We start from the raw sequence: 16,059 nt of genomic DNA on the forward strand, positions 1-16,059 counted from the left end.
TCGAAATCCATATCCTCATGCTTGATAAATCCTGCTAGCTGTCTGGTGGCGTCCGCCCTCGTTGGTCCGATATTCCATATGTTGATCGTAGGGTCGTACAATATTGCTCCAGGATAGTTTTGTAGAGTAGCCGTACATATGTATATTTAGACCTGTAGTCTAATGCAATAGAACCGAAGTCCCCGATACTAAGTGCTCCTTCTTCCTTTTTGGCATCAAGCTGGGAATGAAACTATAGCAGGAAGCTGTAGGAATTGAACTGTATCATTGGGGCAACTCTGGATGGGATAGTATACGGAGTTTCTGCACCCTTTTCTTTGCAATCAGGTCTGCTTCTGGTAGGTTAGATACCGTTCCACCTAAGTCCAAAGACACCGAGGATTCTCTAAAAAGCTTCTATTCTGTATATGTACCACAACTATTACAAATCTTGCAACCCGGTACGGGAAAGCAACAACGCATTCTATTTGCCAACAAGACAAACTTCCCGCGCATCGATAACCTCTAAATAGAGCCAAAAATGAAGCCAAGAGTTAAACCTTCCTCTGCAGTTCTTTCTCCGTCAACGCCTTCAACTCCTCTCTCGCCTTACGAGCTGTCTCGCGCTGCAACTGGTCTGGGCGGCGTTCGGCAATATCTTTGGGCCGAAAATCGCTGAACAGCGTCTTGAGGACGTTCTCAATAATCCAGCATCCAGCATAGTCGATAACCATCAAGACCGTCAACGTAACTTTGAACTCGGTGCTGAATGGAACGAGACGCAGCTTCTCGTTCAACTCTGGGATGAACTCAGTGGCACATGAGAACGCAACGCCAGAGGCTGCCACAAGACCCCAGTACATAGCTTTGTTCTCGCGGATGGACTCTCTGAAAGGACGACCCTGGTAGTTGATTGAAAATGTGGAAATTTGCTGGATAAGCTGAAGAAGATAGATGGCGCTGTTCAGGAGGGATGGCTCGAATTCACCCTCCAGGTCAATGTCCGATTGTCTCCTACAAATCTTGTTAGTGAAGAATTCTAGTAATTTCACAAGGTTGCATACGGCTGAATAGAGTAAACATAGTTTGACAAGTAGATCAAGGTGGCAATGTGGATGGCGAACTGTCCAAGCACGGAACCGATGATGTACACATTGAAAATGTTTGGCTGTGGGCGCTCTTTCGATAGGCCTTCGACAGACTGGATGCCACGTTAGCGCTCGAAAAGGCCTGCATGGTTGTGTGATTCTTACCTTGGCACGTGAAATAGAGAGGAAGCAAACGCTCATCAGCATACCGCTGATAGTCACCTGCCCATCTCCAAACTTGATTCCATCGAGATAGATGACGCTCAAACTGTAGGCACTAATTAAGCAGTTTAAGGCGAGAATCTTGTACATCTGGATGGTCGCAACTAGCGTACAACGACCCTGACGAAGAATATTGGGGATCGCAATGACATTGGCCAATTTGCTGGTGAATGGTGCCGCCACAGATGCATCTCCCAGTTTAATCGTGGGCGGCTCGTTGTCGTCAAGTTCCTGTTCCATCATCGAGCTGGTAAGTTTATCTGCGAGGCCGGCAGCTGCCATAGAAGCTTGTTGCTGGTGCTGTTGCTGAGGGGTCAGGTTGGAGTGGGCCTGCTGCAAAGCTTGGGCACCAGGGGACGTGATAGTTGGAATTGTCCCCTGGTGACTTTGTCCGTCGGCCTTAATACCTCGTTTGAGCGCTTCCCTCTCGATAGCCTTTTGGTAGTGGGGGTTGGATGGGCCAGGAGGATATATGTGAGCAATTTGTGCGGGCACAGGAGGGGAGGGCTGATTGAACCGTTGCATCATAGCCACTTGTTTCTCGTAAATTTCTTTCATCTTCGTGGTCCTATAATGCTCAGCAATCCTGGTGAGGTCCTCCTGTGATCCATTCAATAGAGCAACACCAACATGGGCTTGCTTCAAGGCTCCGACATCGTTCGTACCGTCACCACACATCAATGTAGTATACCCGGCATCCTTAAGACCAAGAAGAATGTCCTCTTTCTGCCTAGGGGAGACACGGGCATAAACCCAGGTGTGTCGCAGAAGCTCCGAAAAGGCCATCTGGCCCTTGAACTTAGCCAACGCATAGCCCGTGATACAGATATCCTTAGTCCTCAGAATCTCGGGATCCAAACTCTTGGTAGGATCGACGTCGCGATTGAACTTGTCATCAATGCTGCGCCAAACCAATCGGGTCCCTGAAGTGTCATGCTCAGGAGCATCCAGGATCAGGACCTCCCGGTCCACGATCTCCACCTGGCGCGCAACGTGCACAGCAGTCAATGGGTTATCACCAGTAATCATGACGACGCGGTGGCTGCTCTCATTGAGCATACGCACAGCCTTGATAGCATCATCTTTCAGCGGGCACTGCAGCACAAGAAAACCAGCGAATGTCAGGTCGGACTCGACTTCCTCTCGAGTATAGTTATTGATGCGTCCCTGAGACAGTTCGGCCTCGGAAGAAAGATATTTGTAAGCGAGGGCGAGGACACGAGCTCCATTACGAGTAAAATGCTTGAAGGTCTCTTCATAATGGGGAGGCGTGTTGACGAGCATGTTCCTGATCGTCTCCGGGGCACCCTTGACACCGACAAATGTAGACTTGATCTTCTTTGAGGTTTTCCGATCCTGGTTGACAACCGTAGCAATAGTGCTCTGACGCTTCAGTGCAGATGAGAACTGGAACCGTCTCTTAACCTGAACTGATTCAAGGGAGCGAGTCCCCGACGAGATCGAGTTCTTGCAGGTCAACGTTTCGTTCGCACCCAAGTTCCAACCCAGCCACTGTAGAGTAGCCTTCTCCATGGGGTCGCCAACAACATCACCCTCATCCAGCTTGACCAGAGCATGAGCACTGGCAAGGACAAGCGTCGTGTCAATTCCAATGTTACCACCCTTGGCCAGCTCCGTGTGTGCACCATCCTTCTCAACTTTTGCACCGTCGTGACCCAAAGTGAGTCCTGCAATACCATCAACGACAAGATCTTCGCCGGTCAATGTGCCAGTCTTGTCAAAACAAGCGATATCCACGCGTCCCGCAAACGGAATACGGAAAGGCTCCGTGCAGAAGATTGCGAATTTGCTCAGGGCGGCCAGACTCGTGTTGACAGCAAGGCTCAGCTCCATAGGAAGCTCTGGAGGAACGACGCTCGTAACAATGAGGACACAATCCAGAAGCAACTTTGATCTCTTCCGGTCCTTGGACACACCTTCCTGCCATACGTACCAAGCAGCGGCAAGCGCAAACATGAGCAAAAACAAAATGAAAAGCAGGGCCTCTACATTGTTGGCAGAGACACGTTCGGTGGAATAGATCATGGTCCGCACCAGGCTACCTTGGCTCGTTTCAAATCCAGTCTTCACAACAACGCCCACCGCACCATTGTCCGGCGGGGGAGAGACCTTGGACCCATTCTTCCGAGAATTCTCCGAATCCTCAGCATTTGCGTTCGGGTGGGTGATCTGCAAAACTTTGGTTCCTCCGTGAACAAAGGCATTCTTGTCCAGCGCGTCAGGTTCGATCAGATCATCGCCTGGTCGTAGTTGAATAGATTCCTTCAAAAGGGGTGTGCTTTCACCGGAAAGCATAGCCTCATTGACGATAGCAGTGCCTTCGATCAAGAGAATATCGCAGGCCACACCGCTGTCTTCCTTGGTGCGGTTGACGGACATTAAATCACCAGGTAGAAGTTTATCACTTGTGATTTCCTGCCACTTTTTCTCACGATAAACCCACACGTCATAAGGTTTGATATTCATCCCTCGGAACTCATTGAGTGTCCTCTGGCGCTGCCACACTACCGTGCTTTCGAAAGCGACGAGCATGAATAGCGTGAACAAGGAGTAATACCAGTATTCGTCCAGCATCCACAGCCCCACACAAAAGATCTGGAAAACGAAGAAAGGTGCTACGGCATGTTCTTTCCACAGTTCAACAAATCCTGGAACAGGAATATCAAATGTATTGTCACCGTAATGATACTGAATGTTCTCGATTTCAACTTTGGAGGTCAGACCCTGGCTTTGCTGGAAGGACTTAATAGTGGGCTTGGGTTCGGCATCGAGGACGTAGGATAGAGGAGCAAAGCACCGACGTTCGGGGTAATAAAGGAAACGGCGCTTCTGGAACAAGAACGAGTATGTTTTCTTTCCACCCATTGTATCGTAGACGAGAGGGCATATCTCGGCCGAACCAGCATTAGCCCCGGGAATCACCTTGATGAGCTGAGCTGAATCAATTGACTTGGCCTTGGTGGCCGTGAACAACGTTTGGATGTTGATATTCCATTTTGTCATCAACCAAAGAAGCGATTGGGCTGTGATAATCGACGCAACCCACACAAACGTCCATTCTTGGCCCTGGATGTAGGTGTCGTAGCGTTCGGGAGAAAGATAAAAGGCAAAAAAGGCAGGCCATACAATGAGAAATGGCCATACATAGGTGTGAACCTGAGTAGGAAGGGGGTTATGTAGCGATGCGTATATGATCTGAGGATCGTCCACTAGTGTTGCCCTACGCAATGAACAGTCAGTGTGTTAATGACAATGACACGCGATGAAAGCCGTAACTTACATGGCGACACTCGGATGACCACAATGCAGGCCAAACGACGCGAAAAGGAAACAGAAAAAAGAGAAGTTAATTAATCATAGGAATATGGGAGCAGCCATGTAATTCTCCCAGTGTCCCGTATGTGGTAAGGATTGTGTAAGGAGAGACACGGAAAGATGCCACCTTAACAGTCTAAATTTCGTTCCGGAGGTTCGCCGCCTGGAAATTGAATTCCCGCTGACGTGACTTGTGATTGGCTGATAACAAGTGCTCCGCCTTGAAGTGTGCCGGAACTTTGTTATCCCGAATATCTATTGCTGTACAATCTCAGAATGTGCTACAAACAGAACTGACTTTCTTTGAGTTTACTCAGGTTAACAAACAGAACTCTATGAGTTATCTTGGATTATTTATTGGATTCGGCCGCCTGGTGTTGACTACTATACATCATCTGATGTGACCAGAAATGACTTTTGTACGCTGACCCCGTTCACCGTGTCTTGCGTAGGATTCAGGTTTTCCTGACTGCTATTCCTACTCCCCCTGGAGGTTTGAACCGTGGTGATTACCCCGCGAGAATCATCGCGGTCTAGGTCGGGTCGCCAAAAATTGGTCCCAGTCCGATCATGGTGGGATCGATGAGTGCCATTGCCATTCATACTGGACAGAGGCATACTGCCAGGGGTTCTCTTGGCACTGCGAGAGGCTCCGTAGCTGGCTTCACGGAACCAACGGAAAAGTGGCCGGAGAGTAACCAGGCTTCCTGCCGTGATTCCAAGGCCGGCTTCGATGTTCGACCAGATCGAGATCTCGGCCGTTGCATCTGATTGTGTACTTGTAAGCTGCGAGAACCCGAGGAGGCTGCTACGGAATCTGGAAGTGTGACTCACAGAGAAATTCTTTGTCTTTATAGGATTGAAGGTAGGGGATTCGAACTATAACAGCTGCGCTAGCACTAGGAGACGTGAGTGGGAAAAACTAAAATGTTACAGCAAGAAGTGACTTACATGCACCCCAAGCTTAAAATTCCGGCCAAGGCGGCCTTTGTGCGAGTGTTCATCTGCAGCTTCCATACGAGGAAGATGGGTAAAATACCGAGGGTAAAGTCACAGATTGTTGCCGTAACGCTGTAAAGATAGGCGACGTCGAGAATGTAGTCCACATCCAAACACTTTCCCGGTCTATCCCGATGCCAAAAATGGTCGACGGGTTGACATTGCAGAGTCAAAATGAACCAGAAAACGATACCCACAACTATGGACACCGCGATAACACCCCAGAGCAGAATCGCATGTATTCGGGCGACAGTGAGACGAAGAAGAGCTACCGCGATGGAGATTTTGGCAACCACACAGGTGAAGACATAGCTTGATTGACCTAGCCACCACCACTGGAGGAGTCAGCGAAGGCAGTCGAAATGGGGAGCCAGGAAAACAGCATACAAACATTGCCGTTTGAATATCATGCATCTCGAGAGTGCCAAGTTTCTGTCCCATCCCATAAAGCGCTCCTGTTATGCCACATAACGCAAATAAAATATTCAATGCCTGCGTGACGACAGTGCACGATGAGCTAATTGTGTATGGAATAAGAGAAGGCGCGACATACCATCGCGAACACCATTAGAGCATCATCCCACCCGAAGGCCCTCACTAACCTCAGTCTGACAAAACATCTTAGGCAGACGGAGATGAATGAGATTCCCAAGAAGACAACAGTGACGGTAAATATGGACTTGCTGCGGCCGTTGAGTTCCCTCATCGTGAAGCGCAGCTTAGGCTTGCCTGGATCATGCAGGATTCATAGTAGTATAAAAATCCCAGAGGCATGGTCCCCTCAAGGGAGAAAAGTATGGTCAGGGAAGTGTGAACTTAGTTTTACTGACTGGCATTTGACAGGACTTTAGTATTTTATGCAACTAGGGACACATTTTAGGGGGAACCAAGAAAAAGTTCAACGCTAATAAACTGTATTATTATTCATTGGTAGTGTTTGCATGGTTCCTGTTTGTTGGTTTTACTCTAGTTAGGCTTTTTTTTTTTTTGCCTTTGCCACCCATGCACCTAAATCCGTATCCTCACAAAAGCATCAAAGCCAGCATGCAAACCCCAGAATTGTACCCTGCTAATGAAAATAAAAATGAAAAAGAAAAGAAAAAGGGGGAGTAAAAAAAGCTGACAAAGATTGTACAGCACTTTCAGTTTGACCACAGTCTGAGGCAACTAACTTCACACCAACAACCCAAGTGGCCTCCTAAGTACCGATTGGGGCCATCTCCGCGGTGCCACACTGCCAGGTGGAGTGGCACCATCTTGACCAGAGGCCCAAACAGCCAACGAAGAGCAGTGTTAAGGGGACAGTGTAGAAATGAGACTCTAAAACAGTGGATACAGCATAACGGGAAGGATCCTTCGTTACCCCATGAATCAGCGATTTCCCTAGCATAGCAAGAGGGACTGTTGGTAGTGAGTGGTTCTCGCTCACCGTCCATATCTCTCACAATAGAAAGTCCTGTGAGAATGCACTTATTTCGGAGTATAGGTAAGGTACATACATACTCCGTACTCCGTAAGTACATAGTATTGTTGTACACATTTGCAGGAACGAGGAACCTGCGTCTCGTATCACAGAGTGGGCAGTAGTAGACCGAACCTAGACATGTGCTAAGGGAGATGGTTCATTAGAAAGAGGTCAAACCGCAGTCCAGCGAGGATAAACAGCCGAAAGTGGAGACAAAGAGACCGGCCATTGTCGGAGACCTAGGTCCACTATTTCCGAGAACTCGAGGTGTGCTCCGCAGGGTGATAAAAATGAAGAAGGCAGACAGGCCGCCACAAATAAAGCACGATGAATTGTTCACTCGTGCTGAGGTGGAAGAATTATGAGGTTATTTGCCACGAGCATACATATGTGCATTGAAATAGCATGTGCACCGTAGTTTCTGGTTGATGATCTACACCGTATAACGCCCAAGACACCCTGCATGGCAAGCCAAGAGGCTTCCCCTGGAGAAACGTAAGCATATTCCACCATCATACGCACAGACCGCACTTGACACGCGCTAACAGCTAGATCCACAGGTTTATTGCCCAAATAGGAAAAGCTTAACACTCCACATGCACCATCTTATCCATTTTATTATAATTTATTGGATCGAGATTTGGCTTCGAGAGGCCAATCATTGATGAAATTACCTGCAGGAATCGCTAAGTATCACATGCTTCCTCCACCAAAGAAGTGGAGGAATACGAGAACTCACAACCTACTTTCGTCACCGACTCTCAGTTTAATTCCAATTTTATGTTTTGGAGCAGTCACACAAATGGATGGGTCTGAGATCCACGAGCTCGATCATTGGCCTCTTCGTGCGCCAGCCCACGAGGCTGCTCATCCTGATTTAGATCAGCCTCTAGTCACGATAGTCTTGGTCAAGCACATCCACTAAATACGAATTTCTGGAGAACAACGCCTTGCTCTTCAGCCTTCAGTAGTATCGAATTAGCCAGGCTTCTTGACGTACGAAAGTTCTAGACGTTTCCATGATCCCCGGCCCTGCGAACACCATAAATCCCAATATGGAAAAGCTGCCTCGGCTTCTTTGCCCTGTTTTGCTCACATTAGTCAACATCGGAATCCATGCCCATTCATTTAGTAGGTATTCAACCCCTCCTAGACTGCGTATGTGAAACATAATGCCGGAATGCCGGAACAATCTACCCTTGAGACATTTTCAAAATGATTACATGGGGTTACACTTACAATGGGTCCTTGTTGCTACTGGGTGGCACGACTCCACCACCCCTGCAGCACGAGCATAATCCACATTAGATTAGATCCAGTAGAATCCATTGAATCGAGGTACTAGCTCCATGCACAATATGCGCACTATTCATTCACTTCAAATAATTCTCCAAATTTGGCTATAACAGTCGCCACTAGACCCTGATTATCATAACCTATTAAGTAATATTTCAGACTTCCCATTCCAGTTTCCACTCTTTATTCCACCGAACTCCATATACTAGAGTTGGTGCTCCATATGAGCTCTAAGCATTGAGAGTACTCGGAGCAGGCTAGGTTAGCTGGCTCGCCTAATGACGAGATCCAGCGAGATACATGAGTGCATCTTGTACTATACAATCGAGATCGAGTAGTCCGATCAACCGTGCTCATCATATGCTACGGGGAACTAACTCCTGCACTACTCCCCCTCTCTTTTCTTTTTCCATTTCCCCGTATCCAGCACCGAATTCTTCCACTCAAAGTTTAACGCTATTGTGTAAGCACCACATCGACTCCATGCGGAGCTTTCCTGTCTCACATTAGTGTAACGAAGAAGACAGCTAATACAGTACTAAAGTACGTAGGTCGGTAGATCGATCAGCCCAATTCAACTTCTCCGTACATCTGGAGATACATACGGAGTAAACCCACGGCGGCAGAGACCTACGCAGATCGCCCGGTTCTGTCTCTAGTGACGTAGGCGGTTCTGCTTCTGGTGCCTTTTAGGTAATTTTACAAGGGCTGGTAGTTTCAATCTTAATGTTTGTGTCTGAACTACAACTGATAGTAGTTGTATGGTTTTATTATATAATATAATAGATAGTAAACCGGTTGTTTATAGAATTATACTACATTAGAAGAGTTTCCAGCTATATAGGTCTCTCGAGTTGTATATATCCCTTCCCAATCGGGCAACAACTCTTAGCCCCGTACCAAAGTCCTGCACTACGCTGTGTGGGGAAGACACTGGAGATCCTTCCCAAACAGATTGCCAAGAGACACCATGTGGATGCTCTTTGAATTGGGATGATGATTAGGTGCCGCTACAGACCCTCCGAGTCTCTATTCTGGGTACTATTGGTCTCATGCTGGCACAGGGGCTATGAACATATGGTACGTATTCCGGTAGTTGCTCTGCCGGTAGTTCAAGGCTCTAATTATGTTCTATTTTGGATAAGGCGGGCGGGCCCAGTGTCTCGGACACTGTTTTAGGCTGGTTGTTTGTTGTTCCCTTGAGCAGGTTATTGGGTAAATTGCGCAACGGAGATTAGAATTATAGTGCTTGTCTAGACAGACAAATAAGATATGCGAATCAAGCTAATGTAAGATTGCTAACTGGTTGCTGTTGAAATGCCCTGTTTCTAGGGAACGGGGAGCAAAAATGTTTATTGTTTCACTATGCTCTGTAGGAGAAGAAAGGCGCAACCCTCGGGGTCTTTACAATCCAGGAAAGAAGCCATACATTCTTTTATGGCAAACATGGCTCTCATATTGTTAAAGCAAGATAGACATGAAATGCCTACTGAGAAATAAGCAGGCAATGAATACCAACTTTGAACTTTTGCCTCGACATGCTCTGGTTGTTTTTTCTTTATCTCTAACCCCCTTCAGCAACCATGAGTCCATCAGGAGCTTTACAGCTGTTGGTTGTTCTCGGGACTCCATTGCAAAGCCAGTCGCAACCATCGCAAGAATCCTTCTACATCTTCTTCTTAAATATTGGAGGCCAAGCTTTTGAGAGTTCGATCAGGGATTGGGACCAACGTTTTCTAGAAGAATCAGCTAAGACGTCGCTATTCTAGAAACCCCGGCAGCGGTGGGCCCAGCAATTCAACCAGTTCCGCAATGTGGACTCCGTCATCGAAGATGCTGTCTTTAGGTTTCACCCTTGATTAAAGTACGGGGCTTGACGATATCCCAACCCTTCAGGGACACATGAGCATTGACAGTTTGTTGGATGATCAACATTTTTAAAAGCGGATGATCTGACCGCTGCTTTCAAGCGGTCAGCATAGTCACAACAATATATCTCTATGAAGTAATGGTGAGGGGTAATACATTCCTTTATTCTGGGGCGATTTCCCTTTTGCCTTATCACCGGGGGAAGTTTACCAAGACATTAGAGAGACATGAAGATCTTCTTTTCTATTATATTTCCCCCTAGTTAGGAAAAGTTTAACATTGAATATATACTAAATTCCAAAGCATGCCAGAGCACATAATCTATGCTGCTGATTTGGAGTAGTGAATAGCTCCCAAAGGCGAACAGGCTGTAAGTATAGTTCTTCGAAATGCAATGTCACTAATAGTATGATACAAGATTATGGGGTTTGGGCAATCCAGTAGACTAATATTTATAATTATCCCCATATAAAGAGTACGTTTCAGCACGGATCAATATTGATCATGTTGCAGAAACCTCATTTTAGATGTCCAGCTCCTATTCCGGTCTGTCCAAAATAGAGCCCCGAGCTAAACCCCTGATAGCAATAAGGGCACGATTGATGAATTCGTCCCAAAGATTCATTGTGATCAATTGCCTACCTTAATGTTCGATGTAATTGACACCTAGCAACCCCATTGTGCCGGACAATAGATTGCGCTCCAGACCTATACTGATTAACTGTAGGATGTCTAATACATATAGATACCAACCCGAGTCCCGGTGTTTAACCAGTAGAAGATTTGTATTAACATTGGGTCAGAGATAAAATAGTGTAACTACTTGGCTGGTATTAATAATATGTTAATTAAGTATGTACTAAAGAAATTAAGCCCAAGCAACCCGTCCATCACCAACTAAATCTGCTTGTCGAGAACACACTTGCCAGACTGGAAGTGCTTGGTTAGCACAGCATTAACAATCTGGAGTTCAATCTCCACCTCTCTCATTTCTTTTTCGAGAACCGCGATCTTCTGTAACTCATCCTCAATGGTCTTCTCGAGTTGTTCAGTCTTTTTCTTTTTGTTCAGGCGACATTTGCTGGCAGCGATGCGGTTTCGTGCTAAATTCTTTTGGCGCTTTCTTGCCTTCTCTTCAACGTCAACCTCAAGCTCGTCTTCTGCCGGTCTCTTGGTGGAATTGGACGCCTTAAGCGCTTCAACTTCTTCTGCCGCCCGCTCCGGATGAAACGTTCCTGGGTGTTCGGGCTGCTGTTCCATAGGGCCCACAGGCGCAGATGGAAGTTGATTTGACATCTTGGCTTCTATATCGGGCAGTGCGAATGGCTCTCCGTAGCATACGGTCAGAATGGTATCTTCTGAACCTGAAGTGAGGTTGGAAAATTCATTCATAATGTCAGAAGAAAATCCCTCGGCCTCAATGCAGTTTAGGTTGGAGTTGTCACACGTGGGAGCCATTGGAGATGTCTCATTCTCGTTCGGATTATGGAGACGTTTTTGGTATTGCAGGGCCATGTTCAAAAAGGAGATTTAGAGCTCGATGGAGTGTTTTCAGATTCAAGATTTGCAGCAGGCTGCTGTGTAGTAAATTGAAAGTTCAGAAGATGACCCATTGAGTGATCACTCTGTATTAATATAGCGATTGGGCGGAGAGTAGCTCCGGTAGATCTGTATCTATGGTTGAGTCAAAGTACTACTATTACGTCACAGACTCATCAGAGATCAGTTTCTGCTATTAAATACTAGTAAATCTATATATAGACCGTTTGTTCAGGGACAGCTCGCCTAAAACCATTGCTGAAAGTCTACACTGTCGCACGTGCACGTGGATGAGGTGGAAGCTTTTTCCTAATCGCGATGGAAGGGGGCGCTGCAAACATTCCAGGCCAAGATCGCTTTATGCATTACGGTTCATGTGGCTATGCATCGAATTCAGAGATGAAGTATGTAAGAGGCATTTTAACTAGGATCGGATGGTGTCTAACCCCTCACATAGGAATGTAGATAATATAGAAGAATAGCAGATAAATAGTACAATGTGCCAACACTGGTTATGAGTCTTATATTGTGGTGAACAGTTTCGAGTCAGGAGTTAACATGTGTGGGAGCAATCGCTTGGTTAGTTGTATTATGATATGGATAGCTGCATAGAAGAAGCGGCACGCATATATACGTACTATTTCTTCAGTATCTGGTGTCGTGATATGTATCACCTACTTGATTTGGGGAAGAACTGCCATGACTATTCCAAAATGTACGCAAAGAATTTTGCCACTTCATCTCTTGTTTCTGACGTACATGAATGGACATGTTTCTTGTACTTTCTTTCTCTTTTGCCTTTTCTCTCTGTCCTACTGCCCCTGCCTTGGAGTCATAGATTCCAGTCTAAAGTCTATATTGCAACCTTTACCGTAACACATTATCTCCAGACATGGACTACAATAAACTACGAAGACATTATCCAACTTGGTCTAACGTCTGCTATGTAGTGCTTCGCAAAGATTTAGAGGCGCCTACCGTGGAGAGTCGAAGTTTCTAGTTAGGTGGGTACAAGTTTTATTAAACTAATTTTAACTATCCAAGATTTCCATGCGTGAAGAACAAGGGGTGAAAGCCAGGGTACATTCTTCCGATATTAATCTGGTGCCTGTATAAGACTAAGTTATATTTTCAATTTCCGTGTTTTCTCGACGCCTCGGATTCCATCACAAGATACAGTACGACAATGAGAAAACCAATCTCTATCCACAGGGAGGTTGTTCAGGCACTTCATAAAGTATAAGTGGCCTCGTTGCAAACAAACATGTGCAAGGGTCCAGAATGCTGCCTGATCTTTCTCGAGTCAAAGGAATGTTCTCAGTAAAGTTTACTGACATAAAAATCCACCAAGACCCTAATTAAGCAGTTACAATGTCTCACTTAAGGACAGTATGTTACCCACTACGGTCCGTGCCGCGCAAAACAGCATGAGCTTGGTGTTTGGCGAGGACGCCAAACAATGATCAACTATCGTGAGCAATTTGATTCACGTCGCACGTCTGTGATTCAGTCGAGTTGGCTACTCCAATATGTCACAGATGGAACCCATCCAAGAGGAACTCGTTGTTCCCGAGCATCTTTTAGCATTTGCTTTGTCGGAGTCCCAGACAAGTCCAACACATCCTGTCCACGACTCTGAAGAATCCGTTGAGGATATCTATTTACAGAAGAAACGACAGAGCGTCTCGATCAGATCGAACAGGCAGACGCCCCTGACAGCCAAACGAGCAATGAGTCGTCGATCAACGCTCGAAGGCGCAGCAAGTCCTTCTCTCCTGCAGGAGCGCAGGATGGACGAAACATCTGAATGGTATCTTCTACTCTCAGTGCCTTAAAAGAGATAGACACCGAATAAATGCTTAGTATCCTAACCCAGCTAATCCGTCATTCCAGGTCTAACTTTGCAGAGAAGTCTCGGATGAGTAGCCTATGGGATTTACATAAGAAGGCGAGGTTGTCTAGTTCGAACCTTCGACGTAGAACTGGGTTCAGGATCCTTTTTGAATATGGCGTATATATCATGCTTTCCGCCTTTGTTTACTTGGTCCTGGTGGGACTGCCTGTATGGAAAGGCGCCGTGTTCTGGCTATACTGGGCGATGCAGAACAGACTCACCTTCCACGGCGGCTGGGCGATCGCTACAGGGATAATGATCATGTAGGTGGTCTGTCTCTGTCTCAGAAAATTTGGAAATAATGTCCACATGCTTATCCCTCCCGTTCAGCTACACTTTTGCCCCCCTTTTTATCCTATTTGAGGAAGACGCCCCCAGCCCGGACTATTTCAAAAAGCGCCGAATTACCCCCAGCGCCCCGGATACTGCGCTTCTCATTCCCTGCTTCAAATCTGCCCCCGTCATTAGGCTCACCCTGGAAGCCGCTCTGAGAATCTTCCCTGCGGCTCACATCTTCGTCATCGCAAACGGTGACTCCCCGAAGCCAATCGACAACACTGAGGAGATATGTCGCTCCTATGGGGTGAACCATATCTGGTCTCCCATTGGATCCAAAATCATCGCCATCTTCGTTGGCTGTTACGCCGCCAAAGCCTTCCGCTATGTCCTTCTGATCGATGACGATTGCGCGCTCCCCCCTAGTTTCCTCGTTGTGAGTTCCCGGCTGACAGATCGGGTGCGCTGTATCGGCTACACCATTAAATCCGTTGACCCTCAGTCCTCAAAGATATCATTCTGCCAGCAGGCTCAAGATCTGGAGTACAAGATGTCTGGCCTGCATCGCACATTCGCGGGGAGAATCGGCAGCACTACCTTCCCTCACGGAGCGATCTCCCTGTGGGACCGAGAGTTCCTAAAACAGGTCTTTCAGGACCATCCGGGGTTTTCAATCAGCGAGGACTGGTTCCTCGGAAATAGTTGTCGTCGTATGGGCGGCCGGATCAAGATGTGTAGCTCGGTGTTTGTAGGGACGGCCACGCCGTCGGCCATCTTCTACGCTGGTGGGTCACGAAAAAGAGGAGGATTCGGAGAGATGACTGTATTCAAGCAGCGTTTCCTGCGGTGGAATTTCTTCTTCGCCAGCGGTCTCTGGTACAATCTATCTTATATCTTTGGATCGTGGAGGCTGGGCTGGTGGGAGATCGGGACTAAGGTGTTTGTTTTACAGGAGGTGAGTAGCATAGCCATAGCCATTACATACATAATTAGCGGATACATTACGACTGACTTTAGTATGAACAGATCTACGAAACAATTGTCTATATTTTCGCTCCATTCATACTCCCCATCTCCTTCCTACTACGCCCTGGATTTTGTGCAAATCTTCTAGGGAGCACGCTGGCCCTATACCTGATTAGCGTCGCCATCTTCAATGAGGTGCATTTACGGCTGAAAAAAGAGCGAGTTCGATGGAGAGTCCTCCTGTGGTATTACGTATGTATTAACATCCTATCCCCATCTGACTCTAGGTATCCATGACCTAGAGCTAACAGTGAGGTATAGATACCCTATAAACTCGCTATTACTCTAATCAACGTTGCTAGCTGCTACTGGTCGCTATACAGGTATGCCCGGTATTTCGCGCAGAAACACCCCAGGGTTATCGAGAACCAAGCGGCCGTAGAGGTCGTTCTGAGGCTGGAAATCCCGAAGGATTCCAGACCGGATCATCGTGGATTGGGAAAGAGCATGACGGTGAGGAGTATGAGCATACAGAGCAGAACAGGTAGTAGTATAGGACCTTAGACGGTCGTTTAAACGTGCTGATTATTTGTGGTTAATCAACCTAACTCTAGGCTTGATTCGATTCCTGTATACAACTGGCGGGCATTGAATCATGCTACTGACTGGTTCTGTTTTGTGTTCTTTACTTGAAAAATAAATACCTACCCCGGATAATGATATCTTTCAACCGACCTGTGATAACAACATGCCTTTCGGCAGCCATGACAGCTTCATCACCAATGTGCATCCATACGACTCCGAGTCCGCTTTCAGCGTCTCCTGAGTCTCGTTCGGGTTCTGGTAGTAGCCTTTTTGAACGTGATACTCGGATATGCAAATCTCTCCTTGAATACCTTAGCTGACAGGCTGCGGAAATGATCATGTCAGAAACCACCTATCTGTTCGTCAACCATTTGCGAGCCTTGATCATACCTAGTACTAAACGGGAGGTCGATCTAGTACCGGAATTAAGAAATTTATGCTCTGAAATAGCTGTGTATAGATGGTGTACGATTAGTACTTATTTTTTCGCCTTTAACTGAGGGCACATTGCATACACTCTTGGGCTTAGGCTTGGCAGCTGCCCA

At 46.8% G+C, this 16,059-nt stretch overlaps 3 protein-coding genes across 3 annotated transcripts; 1 reads left to right on the top strand and 2 right to left on the bottom strand.

Moving 5' to 3' along the window:
- Nucleotides 1–533: 533 nt before the first annotated feature.
- Nucleotides 534–6,330, bottom strand: ATNIH1004_007907 (ion-transporting P-type ATPase SPF1; the record flags this gene model as incomplete). Its single annotated transcript, XM_033572520.1, has 8 exons — nt 534–993; nt 1,044–1,180; nt 1,233–4,530; nt 5,041–5,392; nt 5,460–5,524; nt 5,577–5,959; nt 6,012–6,116; nt 6,178–6,330. 8 exons carry the CDS (start codon nt 6,328–6,330, stop codon nt 534–536), a joined length of 4,953 nt encoding a protein of 1,650 aa, XP_033425835.1.
- A 4,821-nt stretch (nt 6,331–11,151) lies between these two features.
- On the bottom strand, nt 11,152–11,769 carry ATNIH1004_007908 (bZIP transcription factor; the record flags this gene model as incomplete). Its single annotated transcript, XM_033572521.1, has 1 exon — nt 11,152–11,769. One exon carries the CDS (start codon nt 11,767–11,769, stop codon nt 11,152–11,154), a length of 618 nt encoding a protein of 205 aa, XP_033425836.1.
- Nucleotides 11,770–13,331: 1,562 nt separating this feature from the next.
- ATNIH1004_007909 (uncharacterized protein) lies at nt 13,332–15,581 on the top strand (the record flags this gene model as incomplete). The annotated part of the gene is made up of 6 exons (XM_033572522.1): nt 13,332–13,603; nt 13,687–13,950; nt 14,018–14,918; nt 14,990–15,181; nt 15,251–15,449; nt 15,544–15,581. The coding sequence occupies 6 exons, from the start codon at nt 13,332–13,334 to the stop codon at nt 15,579–15,581; spliced, it is 1,866 nt and encodes a 621-aa protein (XP_033425837.1).
- Nucleotides 15,582–16,059: the final 478 nt, after the last annotated feature.

This window comes from Aspergillus tanneri, assembly GCF_003426965.1.
Source record: "Aspergillus tanneri strain NIH1004 chromosome Unknown AapTan_7_pilon_pilon_pilon, whole genome shotgun sequence".
Lineage (NCBI taxonomy): Eukaryota > Fungi > Ascomycota > Eurotiomycetes > Eurotiales > Aspergillaceae > Aspergillus > Aspergillus tanneri.